The sequence below is a fragment of the Aquila chrysaetos genome, chromosome 20 (assembly GCF_900496995.4).
Source record: "Aquila chrysaetos chrysaetos chromosome 20, bAquChr1.4, whole genome shotgun sequence".
NCBI classification, from domain to species: domain Eukaryota; kingdom Metazoa; phylum Chordata; class Aves; order Accipitriformes; family Accipitridae; genus Aquila; species Aquila chrysaetos.
Genome location: NC_044023.1, coordinates 16,956,216 through 16,968,944, shown reverse-complemented (window position 1 = coordinate 16,968,944; position 12,729 = coordinate 16,956,216). Strand labels below are relative to the sequence as shown.

At 49.2% G+C, this 12,729-nt stretch overlaps 1 protein-coding gene across 4 annotated transcripts in view; it reads left to right on the top strand.

The window, feature by feature from the left end:
* Positions 1-12,729, top strand: part of ADAMTS9 (ADAM metallopeptidase with thrombospondin type 1 motif 9) — an 87,198-nt gene that overhangs the window by 31,006 nt on the left and 43,463 nt on the right. For all 4 annotated transcript variants that reach the window (XR_003927700.1, XM_030043758.1, XM_030043759.1 and 1 more), the window contains 11 exons: positions 1,635-1,816; positions 1,933-2,069; positions 2,691-2,808; positions 3,074-3,169; positions 6,563-6,729; positions 6,838-6,967; positions 7,561-7,687; positions 9,288-9,498; positions 10,262-10,426; positions 11,566-11,730; positions 12,605-12,724. Coding sequence is in view for 3 of the 4 variants with exons in the window: in XM_030043758.1 (XP_029899618.1) it covers positions 1,635-1,816; positions 1,933-2,069; positions 2,691-2,808; positions 3,074-3,169; positions 6,563-6,729; positions 6,838-6,967; positions 7,561-7,687; positions 9,288-9,498; positions 10,262-10,426; positions 11,566-11,730; positions 12,605-12,724 (1,618 nt within the window). In the remaining variant the exon portion in view is untranslated. The remainder of the gene's footprint in view (positions 1-1,634; positions 1,817-1,932; positions 2,070-2,690; positions 2,809-3,073; positions 3,170-6,562; positions 6,730-6,837; positions 6,968-7,560; positions 7,688-9,287; positions 9,499-10,261; positions 10,427-11,565; positions 11,731-12,604; positions 12,725-12,729) is intronic.

The window sequence follows — 12,729 nt, the reverse complement described above, 5'->3', positions numbered from 1 at the left end:
TCAGCGCCTGGCGTGTCCCTTTTCTGACCTGCCCTTCTTGCTGGCGCAGGCACTTTTTTTGTTCAGGGGTTGGGTCGAAGATGTAGGTTTAATGGTTATTTTGCAGAATAGGCTGGAGCTGGGCACAGATGTCGTCCTGAGCTTCGAGGGCCATTCTCTGCCTCTGTACACGTGCCCCGGCACAGCACGGTCAGGATGCTCTTGCCCTCTGCTGACTCCTCTGAAATGCTCTGTTAAAGGGAGAGGCTGGGGCTAACCTCAGCCAGTGGAGGCTTTCCCATGCTGATGGCTGGGATGCATGTTAACTTCGTCTCCCTTGAGTGCACATCTTAACTGGTATAATTTTTCCTTTTTGGATAATTACAGCTTTGCCCAAGTTGACCCTGGCAACGTTTCATCCAGACTGCAATATCTTTCCTTCTGTACCATCAGGCAAAAGCAAAGCTGCTTGGGTGGTACTGCAGTTTTTATTAGGCGTGTTAATGGTGGTAGCTTGTGGAAGCTTCAACCATGCCCTCCCAATTTCATTTGAAGTTTCAGGAGAGAGCAGCAGAGATGGTGGGGGTTTGTTTGGAACATTTAAAGCACGGTGCATCCTTTTTTATTTTATTATTATAATTCATTATATACATAGAAGGCTGCACATAGATGGGCATATGAAACCTTACCTGAGTTCCTAGAAGAAATGTCCTTTGAATAGACAATAAATAGGATAGCTTGTATCCCAAGGGTATTTTTCCTCGCAGCATTACTATAGCTGAAAATGAGTCCTCACCAGAAAAGTGCCTTCAGCTGGACTCTTCCAATGCTCGCTCCCGCACCACTGCTGACAGCGGCTGCAGTGGGAGAGGCCTTTTTGGTCCCCAAAGTGAGCTGTTACCTGGGAAAGGGTCCATCTATATACGAGGACAAAAACAGTTTTATGACTACAGCCCTGAATCTGGGAGTTCGGAAATTCAAAATGACAATTTCTCCTAGGCTTATCTGATGGCTTTTATGTGGCTTGGATGATATCGGTGTCCCCTGTTTATACCACAGTCATCCTACTATAAAATGGGGGTAAAGTATTTATTGGCCGTCTTTGGTGCTTTCTGGAATACATGGAGATAAAGTTGTTTAAAAGTGTCTAGCATTACCATTTCTACCATTTGGGGCTAGAAATCCTGAAGGACTAAGTGCTGCCTGGCCTTTCAGCCTCTGCAGGGAAACCCTTTCTCCTTTCTGCTGTGATGTTTAGTTATTTGCAACCCAGTAGATCAGATGCAAACTCTCAGCCACCAAATCCATAGGACCGATGGGGTTGTGGAGGGATGGTCCCGTATGGGATCCCTCAGCTTGAAACTAAATCCTCTGGTGGGGAGGAAGAAGTTGCTCTTCCTCTCTGGCTTCTCTCACAACCACTGCGTTCATCAGAGAGCAAATATTCCCTTTTTCATCCCTTTTTAGCATCGCATATATGGTCTTTTTTATTAGACACCTGCAGCCTGGGATATTAATTAAAAGATATGCATAGATGTAGATAGAGCCATCAAAATGGTGTTGCAAATACCGACTGTGCTGAACAGGTTGCAGAACTGCAATTACATCTCGTTTCCAGCTCGATTCCAGCCAGCTTCTCTTTCTTGTTTTTGCAGGCCTAAAAACGGTGGGAAATACTGCGTGGGTCGTCGCATGAAGTTTAAATCCTGTAATACCGAACCGTGCTCGAAGCTGAAGAAGGATTTTCGGGATGAGCAGTGCGCCGACTTCGATGGGAAGCACTTCAACATCAACGGGCTGCCCACCAACGTGCGCTGGGTTCCCAAATACAGCGGCAGTAAGTGGGGGGCGGGGGGGGGACGGACGGATGCGGATCCTGCCTCCTGCATCGCCACGTCGGGGTGATGGCATTCAGATAAACGTGCTTCTGGTTTTCCTCCCTCCCATGCCCAGTCCTGATGAAGGATCGGTGCAAGTTGTTCTGCCGAGTGGCGGGAAATACGGCGTATTACCAGCTGCGGGATCGCGTCATCGACGGGACGCCCTGCGGCCCCGACACAAATGACATCTGCGTGCAGGGCCTTTGCCGGGTAAGTATTTTTCCCTTCTCTTTAGCGAGGGTGATTGCCGTTTTGCGTTGGCGGGATGGTCCTTCTGCACCTCGCTCCAGGCGGTTGTCGGCGTGCCCTCTTCCCCTGGGGGCTGCCGGCAGCGTCCGCGAGCCCCGGCCGGTCGGGAGCTTGTGCCAACCTCCAGGTTTGCAGAAGAGCCGTGCGTGGAGGGGGTCTGTACGTCTGCCCTAAGTTACTGGGGGCTGTGGAGGTCCGAGCCTGAATCCAAATGATGCTTCCTTCTGCGTTCTGCCCTGGTTCTTCCCGGTCAGACTCCGGAGCACTTTATACTTCCATTCACAATTATTTTTGACACTTTTCTCTATGGGAAACAATCGATGCAAGAAGTTTTCTTTAGCAAAAGCATCGCCTGGTGCAAACGGCAGTTCTGATTCTTGCTTTGTAAAAAAAAGCCTTTTGTTTGAAAATGGTGTGGGATGGCCACACTGTAAATCAGCAGAAAAATGTGGGGAAGCAAAACGATTTGTCTCACAGCAGCCTTTTGCATACACAGCTTTTGTGTGCCTTAATTGGGAGGTTTGTAAATGCTGTTCTAGTCTGTATTTGCTCAATCTAGTTTTTTCAATTTTTCTCCTAAAGCAAGCTGGATGCGATCATGTGCTGAATTCAAAAGCAAGAAGAGATAAATGTGGTGTTTGTGGTGGGGACAATTCTTCATGCAAAACTGTTGCAGGCACATTTAACACGGTGCATTATGGTAAGAATCTGTTGCTAAAAACTTTATAGTGAAAAATGTGGGTCTATAAAAGCCATTACCACAACTTAATCTACAAAAACACTGATGTAAAATGCAAAATCCTTCTAGCTGTAGCATATTCCATTTTATAACTATTTATGCTATCCCTAAATGAAAAGTATCGGCTTGTGTAATGTGAGGTAATTTTGCTCATTTCCCTTCCCCCCGTAAAAAGCAAATGAAATTTCTGTGTAATAGCCTTGACTTTCCGTTAAATCTTTTCTAGGCTATAACGTTGTGGTCCGCATCCCAGCTGGTGCAACTAATATTGATGTGCGTCAGCACAGTTACTCAGGGAAACCAGAGGATGACAACTACCTGGGTGAGTTGCAGTCCTTGTTTCAGTCCAGAAATCTGCTTTATTGTCTGGTTGTGGTGACATATCTACTGGCTGCTCTCTGCTAGGGAGGATGAAGGGTTCATTTAAGGGAGATGTTTTCTTACGGAGAATTTCTCTCCTATGTCTACCAAACATTCAGCCTTATCTTGTTCCTCCTTTTTGTTCGTGCCTGCCTTGATGCAAACTTTGGGAGGTTCACAGATTATAAGAAATACCCCCTTGGAGTGTCTCTGGGGCTGGGAAGGACTATCGAGCCTGGGCTGTGGGTGGGAGCTGAGGCACAAAGCTGAGAACCAAACAGGCTTCTGAGTTCTGCTGGAGTCTCCTCATCGCAACTTAACACGTCTCTGCTGTCACCGTTCCTTGGCTGGAGAGTAAATATGCCATACCCTGAAAGACGTGTGTACAAGCAAATCCAAAGAGAAGTTATTTTCTATTCCTCTCAGAATAATAATTCTGATTTCACTTAGACTGAGCCCTTCTTGTCCCTGTCTGACAGTGATATGTAACTGTAAAGAAATACCCTGCACCAAAGACATTGGTTTGATTTAAACCTAACAATAACTTGGCCTTTGGCTGTCAGACATTCATAGTCACTGTTTTCTCTAATCTGTGGGTATGTTTCTAGAGACAGATGAAAATGCTTGTGGTGCGGTGTTATACCCGTCTGCTGCATGCACATATGCTTTTAGCACGGCCATGTGTCTCTTTTCCACCATGCTGATCAGTAATTCACCCCATAGAGAGTTCTGTTTGGGTTCAATAGCAGAGATAACACAAACGCACATTAGGAGTGATGTTACGCCTGCCAGTCTGTCATGGTTTAACCCCAGCCAGCAACTAGGCACCACGCAGCCGCTCGCTCACTCCCCCTGCACCCAGTGGGATGGGGGAGAAATTCAGGAAAAAAAGTAAAACTCGTCGGTTGAAATTAGAACAGTTTAATAAGACAGAAAGGAAGAAAATAATAATGATAATAACAAAAATAATAAGATGTTTTGTATATTCCAATTCTTTTATTATTGACAAGTGATGCACAGTGCAATTGCTCACCACTTGCTGACTGATGCCCAGTTAGTTCCCGAGCAGCAATCCACCTCCCCAGCCAACTGCCCCCCAGTTTATATACTGGGCATGACGTCACGCGGTATGGAACACCCCTTTGGCCAGTTTGGGTCAGCTGCCCTGGCTGTGCCCCCTCCCGACTCCTTGTGCCCCTCCAGCCTTCTTGCTGGCTGGGCATGAGAAGCTGAAAAAATCCTTGACTTGGTATAAACACTACTTAGCAACAACTGAAAACATCAGTGTGTTACCAACATCATTCTCATACTAAATCCAGAACAACACTATACCAGCTACTAGAAAGAAAATTAACCCTATCCCAGCCAAAACCAGGACACGGTTGAAGGCTGGTTTTGCCATTAAGTCCTGTTTGGGTCCCTCAGAGTCTCTTTGGGCCGCGGATGGAGCAGGGACTGGGGCTGTGCCCCTTGCAGTCCCAGGGGGATGGCTGCTCTCCCGGCTCTGTTCCTCCTCTTTTGCATGCCCCGTGCCTGGCACTGCCCGCTGTGCTCCAGTAGCGCGGGGTCCCGTATTTACATCTCTGAGCAGGACATTTCGTTTCATTTCATCTCGCAAAATCCCTGTGTATGTTGAGCGTTTTTGCAAAATATGGGACTTGTCCAGTTACAGCGAGCACTTGGGCTATGTTAAAAACGGGACTAGGCTGGTGGTTCCTAGCCCATTGAAGGTAAAGGAACTCACTTGAGAACCAAGTAGAGGAGACTGTCGTGCAGCAAAGGGAAGCGATGCTGACAGCTTTGGCTGTCGCTCTGAAATCCCATCCATGTGGCTGGACCCTTCATTCAGGCAAAAAGCTGAGCGGGTCCTCCCTGTCCTCATTCCCAGACCGGGGTCATGCAAGGCTGTCCGTCCCTGCACGCGAGCAGCCGTTCACTTACAGCCGCGTTGCATCGTTTCTGCACATTCACAGCGCTGAAATGAGATGGTGCAGCACGAATGCACGTCAGTACCAAGAGAACCTTCCTGAGGTGTGATAGTTTTCTGTCCTGGGGGAGGGAGGGAGGTATGTTTCATTATTCCTCTTTTCTAGAAAGAGAGGAATGCGTTGTGCCTATTCAAACTGGTTCACCCCAGAAGGAGCCCCAAAGAACTTCTCAGCTCTTCTTGGAGGGCCTTTAATCTTCTTGGGAAGCAATGAAGGCAAATCTTCTTTAATGTTGCTTTAATATTGCTGGGAAAGCATCTCTTCACATTAGGCCTGACTAGAAGCAAATGAGAAGTGTGCATGCGTCCACTTATTTTGCAGCTCACTGAGTGTGAAATCTTGGGCCCTCAGTACTGTGAACCTTGTAGTTGCTTAACAATTTAGGAGGAATTTGATGTTGTCATCAAGTCCAAGACATGTACCTACTGTTGTAGGAGATACAGTAAACGGGAAGGAATCCTTTAATGAGTTTTACTACTGCCTAATGACATTAAAGCCTCCAAAGCGTGGAATTTGGTTGAGTATAGCGTCTGCCTTGTGCGTTTTTCTCCGTCTATGTCTGTCTGCTACCGAGCAGGGTTTTGCTTCTTTATCTCTCCTCATTTGGTGTAAAAACCTTCCCTTTGGTGTTTTGGTGTTAAGTTTAGATTTTTCTGTACAGAGGCTTTGTAGTAATGTAGCTGTGATGGGTGAAATGGTGGGGAAACTAACTTAGGAAATTAGCTACATAATCGCATTAGTGTGAAGTTGTGCAGCAGACTGCTGTTTTCAGGAAACTGTTCCTTTTATAAAGCATTTAGGCTTTAAGCCTTCAGTGCTTTCACATACCTTAAGATTTGGAATAATAAAAAGCAGGGGGGGGAGGAGGGAGAGAGAGGGGGAGATACTGACCAAGCTCCCTGTAATTATCTACTAGAAAATGACATTTGGGCAATTAGGGTACATACATTTACCCTAAGAACACACCTGGAAACAACAGGGAAGCCACCCTATCCGCACGGCTCACAAAAAGATTTGGGCAGGATTATTTCTGCGGTATACGAGGGGATACAGACTGTGTGTGCTGCGTACAGCAGCCGGCCCGGCATGCCTCTTGGGTATCTCTCTGCCCTGGGTTATGGGTGAACTATTTAGCAACAACTTCAGGCATTCAGCCTTCTTTTAATGAGGCTCTCCGGTGGAAAAAGGAGAAGGCACGATGTTTGTAAGAGCTCTGCTGCTCTCTTTACATCCTTTCTGTTTGAGAGTGCCAGTGGGCTTTTCCTCCCACCCCAATGAAAAGGAGCACTGAGAGCGCATGACCCACGTTATTATGTACATATGAGTTAATTCTGCGTCTTTAGTTCTTGTTTTTTGCACCTATGCAGCCTTATCTAACAGTCAAGGAGACTTTATATTAAATGGAGACTTTGTCGTCAGTATGTTTAAAAGGGAAATCAAAGTTGGGAATGCTGTGATCGAATACAGCGGATCGGATAATACTATTGAAAGGATTAATTCTACAGATCGGATTGAGCAAGAAATAACACTTCAGGTGAAGTATATGTTGTGCGTGTGGAAAAGTCTGCCCAGCATTACTGGACTGAAAACAGTGGGCAGCGAAGTCTGTTCGTTTACTCCGCTTCATCTTTTTTCCTCTCAGGTTTTATCAGTGGGCAATTTGTACAATCCTGACGTTCGTTACACGTTTAATATCCCCATTGAGGACAAACCTCAGCAGTTTTACTGGAATGCATATGGCCCGTGGCAGCCCTGCAGTAAGCTCTGCCAAGGTGGGTGCTTGGGAAGGCTTAGTTTTGTCCTGGATTTGCCTGGGATCTGGGTGGTGCTGTCAAATCCCTCTCCGTTTGATTTCTTTGAGATTCTCACATTATGGGTGTAATTGTTTCCCCGGGCTGTGGTAGTAGATAACATTGTACAAGGTGTAGCACTGCTCTGCTGCTTCTCGGTTTCGGAGCAGGGCACCGTTACAGCCCCTCTGAGCCAGGTAAGCCTTGCGACCTGGTTTGCACGTGAGGAAGCTCAAGCTCAAGAAGAGATTCCGTGGCATTTCCTAAGGCTGCAAAAGGCATCGGTGTCTGGTTTTGGGTCTGGCATCCAATCCTTGCCACCTGCCAGTGCTGATGCTGCGAAACAAGCAGAGCCCGTGCTTGCAGGCGTGCTGCGGCTCTGCCTGTGTCCACCTCGTCTGCGTTAAAGTCCTTCTGCTCTTTTTAGAGAGTCTTAAGCCCCTCCCTGTTTCCGAAAGAGATTGAAAAGTGTAATTAAACATCTCTTAATTGCTACTATAAAAGGAGTAAGAGAAATAACTGATTTGATCGCTTTCCTGTATGACTCAAAGAATGTGCCGTTGTTTTCTGTGTAGGAGAGCGAAAAAGGAAACCTGTGTGTACGAGAGAGTCGGATCAGCTCACGGTGTCGGACCAGCGATGTGATCGAATTCCCCAGCCTGAACCCATCACCGAGCCTTGTAGCACAGAATGTGAATTAAGGTGCACTCTACTCAGCCACGTATATACGTTACATTTTATATTTATTGTTTACTCTTCTTTCCTTTCACCTCTCACCGTAATTCCTTTTCTCATCAGCCTGTATTAGATTTTAAAAAAGAGAAGGATTAGCAGTTGCCTCTTTGTCGACCAAGCGGGATTGGCATTGACGGGCTGTGTTTTGAGAGGCGCTTTTCTACGTTTTCACGTTTCTTTTGTTGGATTAAATTAATGCTAACTATAAAAAAATTCACCTAACGTTGAAAAATCTCCCTGTGCAATAGAGTGCCTGAAATTTGCATCTGCCTGGATCAGAAATGCTCAGCACCATCCTACAAACAGCCTGCAAAGAGGGAAAAACATACGCTCAAAGCAAAAGAGTAACTAAGGCTTGGATTTATCATCATTTGCTTAAAGCAAAGAATAGGCTTAAAGTGTAGAGCGGGTTCAGGGCTGTCCCCAGACAACTCCTGGCGAGCTGGAATTGATGGAGCACGGCCTAAATCATCACAACCCATTTTCCTTTAAAAAGCAATCTGTTTTCCTTTCTGGAGCTTAAATATGGTGGCATTAAAGGGCTGCTGGTGAAGCAATTCAGATGGCCGTGTTTCCCGAGGGGTTCCTCCGGCTGTGTTAAACCGGGGGCTGTATGGGGGCCGTAGGTCGGGTTGTCGAGGTAACAGCTGTTGCCATTGCAACAGGTTGGAAACTTGAGAAGGGCAAACGCAGGAGTTTGAAAAGCCCGCAGGGATGTGAGGGCTCCCGCCATTCAGGAGCTATTGACTCCAAATCCCCTTGATCTTATTCTTCTCCTAGCTGTGCTGAAGTTCGCTCTCTCGGCTTAGGAGCGGGGCTCTGCGCTCCCCACACGGGTCTCCAGGGGACGTGGCTGCCTCCTTCCCCAAAAGCCGCCCCTGCGAGGCGTGGGGGGCAATCGGCTCCTCTTGGCTCCAGGGTCTCCAGCATCTCCCTGGATCAGGCCTCCTGTCCAGCATCTCTCGCCCAGAGCTGGGGCTGGGGTCCATGCGAAGCAGGGGTTTGTCCCCAGGGGGGTCCTTGAGGGCCACCAGCCCCTGCTGCCCATCCCGGGAAGGAGGCAGCAGGGTGGGAACATCCCTAACCCCCGCTGACACCTCCGGGGCTCGCTCGTGTGTCATTCCATCGCACTTCGGAGAGCTGAAACTGTTTTGCAGGCATCCTGCCTCTCAAGCCTGTGCGGATCGTTTTCCGATGCGGTGTTTTTCAGCTTTTAGTTTTTAGAGGCCAAGGTGGCACTCCTGCAGGGGAACGTGGCGCGGAAAGCCTTCAAAGCGCTGCTCCTTGCTTGGCCGTGGACTCCCCGGCCTCCTTGCCACCACGCAGGGTTGCGGTGTGGCTTCGCTGGCTGTAAGAGGGACGGCGGTGACGGTTCCTTCCCTGCAAGGAGCAACGCCAGGGTTAATTGCCTCAGATTTTCGGAAGCCACAAAGCATTGGGAAGTATTACAGAGAGCCAAAACCCGCAGTTCAAGAGCGTATATCCCTTGCTTACGTCAAACACCCTTGAGCACCTTAGGGGCAGAGTCCCAGAGCCCCCCAGCTGACGCTTGCTCTCCTCGGCTCAGGTGGCACATCGCGAGGAAGAGCGAGTGCACTGCCCAGTGTGGGCTGGGGTACCGCACGCTGGAGATCTACTGCTCCAAGTACAGCAGGCTGGAGGGGAAGATAGAGAAGGTCGACGACCGCTTCTGCAGCAGCCAGCCCAAGCCGAGCACGAGGGAGAAGTGCACCGGAGACTGTAACGTGGGAGGGTGGAGGTACTCGGCCTGGACCGAGGTAAGGGATGCTCGGTGGTACGGCGAACGCTGTCTCCTCCTTGCACGGGGATACGTCTGTTTAGCTTGCAGACAGCATATATATAAAAGTCGGCCACAGTGATTCTGCTTCCGTTGCTTTTCCTGGAGGACACGGTAGTCCACATCAGCCTGGTGGTCCTTATTTTCCACTGCAATTAATTTATGCTTTTAGGCATCCCAAGGCCTGTCTTCATTACGCTAAGCTCTGCTGGCTGTCTTCTCCCATCAGAGCCTGCACCGCTGCCAGGAGTTGGGGAGGACATGTTACCATCAGCAGAGGACTTCTGAAATTTGTTTCCTTTATATTTTTTAGCTTTTCTATGAACAAGAAAATTCCTGAATGCAGGCCTGGCACCGAGAGAATGCCGAGCCCGGGGCTTTCCAGGGAGGGCACGGTGAAGGGGAGCTGGCTGGTTAGAGGGAATTAATCTCTCCTAAAATGAGAACGAGCACCAGCCATTTGGGAGAACTGAAAGGCAACGCTTGTAAAAGTAATAATGGGGTTATAACCCGAAACGAATTTGTGAAACTCATTGCCGCGAGATTTTATTAAGCTTAGCAAGATTGGCTTTTTAAAGGAATATATAAAGTAACAGCCTGTTACTTAAAGTACAAATTGTTCTTCTGGAGGTTTTCTGTAGTCCCTTCGCAGTCCTGACTGCAAAGAAGGAGAAGGCAATAAATGGGCGCTCGGCCTGTAACAGGGGGGCAGAAAGTGTTCAGTCAGTGTCTCTCCCTCCCAGTGCTCCAAGAGCTGCGGCGGGGGCACGCGGCGGCGGCGAGCCATGTGCGTGAACACCTACAACGACGTCCTGGACGACAGCAAGTGCAGCCAGCAGGAGAAGCTGACGGTCCAGCGATGCAGTGACTTCTTGTGCCCCCAGTGGAAAACGGGCGACTGGTCCGAGGTAGGTGCTGGTCACCAGGGTGGGCTCGCCCTGCTGGTCCTCCACCCAGAGGGGCTGGTGCCCGCAAAGAGAGATCTCTGTCCCTGCTCATCCCTCGTGTTTTGTTTCTGCCCCGGGTCGTGGTGGCACCTTGCAGAAGGTCTCCCTGAGCCCGTGCGCAGGCACCGAGGTCACTGGCCTTGTCGCCACCGGTCAACTGGCCATTTGCCTCCCTGCAAAGCCACTCGGGGTTAGTTCCTCTCCAGTCCTGCAGTAACTTCTCCCCAGTTTTTCCACGGTTCCTCTGCACCTTTGGGAAGAAGAATACCTTCTGCCCTCATTTTCCCTTGAGATTGTCCTCGCAAGCCCTGATAGCTCTGGCTGTTGCTGGAGGGCAGGATTTCACCCTACTGATATCTCGCACAGCCCTCTCTCTGCTGTTTATTACCATTACCTCTTCCACTGCTGCTGGTGTCCTTTGCATTGCAACAAAACCGTATCTTGATAGGCTTTTCCATGCGGCAGGACCAAGGATGCTGGAGAACAGTCTTCAAAAGCTGCTTGTCGCCTTTGTGGCCAAATAGCTCTCGTTTCTGTGAATCACTTTCTTTTAGGAAACGATGAAAGCAATTAAGTGGGAACAGGGATCGTTCTCTGCAAAATATCTGTCTTCTGGGTCGAGCTGCCGGCAGCCCAAGCCATGCCGGGGCAGCGGAAGAGGCATTTGCAGCCCGCGGGAGCCGAGACCCTTATTGCACACGCTCGGAGCCGAGGAGGGTTTTTTGCAAGCCTTCGGCACCCCGTTGTGCAGAGCTGAAGCCCAGTCGGGCAGCGCTGCGACTTCGCCTTACGTCTCACAGCTGCTGGAAGTCAAGAGCCTTCGTGGTCTCGCTTTGCCCGTTGCTGAAGGGTCCCAGCCCGGCTGTGCTCTCCTCGCTCCAGCCTCTGCTCTGGACCAGCTCCTCAGAGCAATCCTGTCTCACTGCGAGACACTCGTGTTTTCCAGAGCACGTTGTCGTTAGCCAAAGAGCTGCCTATCAGCACCAGTTTTTAAGCAGCGGTTGCAGCGGGTCTCCAGGTTTATTTTTCAGCGCCGGGGCGGGTGCTGAGCTGGCAGCGCATCCCCGGCACCGTCTGATCTTGCGCTTTACTCCTCGCAGTGCTTGGTCACCTGTGGAAAAGGGCACAAACACCGCCAGACCTGGTGCCAGTTTGGAGAAGATCGATTAAACGACAGGTTTTGCGATCCCGAAACGAAGCCGGAGTCGGTGCAGACGTGCCAGCAGCAAGAGTGTGCTTCGTGGCAAGTGGGACCGTGGGGCCAGGTACCGCAGAGCCGTCACGGGGCTCCGGGCCGGTGGGACCTGGGTGCTGGTGGCCAAGGCTGGGCGCTACCCTTTCATCCAAATTCAGTGGCGTAACTGTGTTAATTGATTTGCGCACCAAAGCAGCCCTCTGTTCGCTTGGGTTCAGCGGATGGGCAGCAATAACAGTACCTGCCCTTTGTGCTAAATTTAATCTGTGTCATACTAAATTGGCTGCGATTTTCAAAAAAAGGGTTTCCAAGGTTATGGTCCTAAATCCTTATTTAGGCATGTAAATGCATGGCCTAATTTTCACAGAGAAGCTGCTCCCATTGAATAGCTTTTGTTGCTTTTAATGTTTTCCAGTTTCTGGGTTGGTGAGGGTTTTTTTTTTTTCCTGTTAAAACACAAGTTGCTCATTTCTCCCAGAGTGTTCTGGCATCTCCTTTTCCACAAAGCTGTTAGTTCTTGACTTAAAAAAACAGCAGCAAACCCAGACTAGTTGTCCCAGTCAGACTTCTTTCCCATCAGCAAAATTATTCATTAGCCGCTTGTGCTACCGTGGGGCTGAACAACCAGTTTTAAAGGCGGCTCTGATGGAGATTCTACCAGACTATGATTTACCGTGTGCAGCAAAGTAAATCATTTAAATGCTCGCACCTTCATTCCCGAGGAAGCAAGTGAAGCGTGCAGGGCTCTGGTGGGCGCAGTGAGTTAAAACTTTGACCTAATTTAAAGCTGAAACGCATGAAGTGGAGAGAAACCAGAAGGGAAGCTGGATTTTATTTTTGCTGCTCATGCTACATGCCTAAACACAGGCTGGGCTGATTAATACTTTCTAACCGAAGCAGCTACTCAGACCCAGCACTTCTTTTTCCCGTCTGTCCCCTCCCAGTGCACAATGACTTGTGGCCAAGGCTACCAGATGAGAGCGGTGAAGTGTGTCGTGGGCACCTACGTGTCAGTGGTGGATGATAACGAGTGTAACGCTGCGACCAGGCCAACAGATACCCAGGTAAA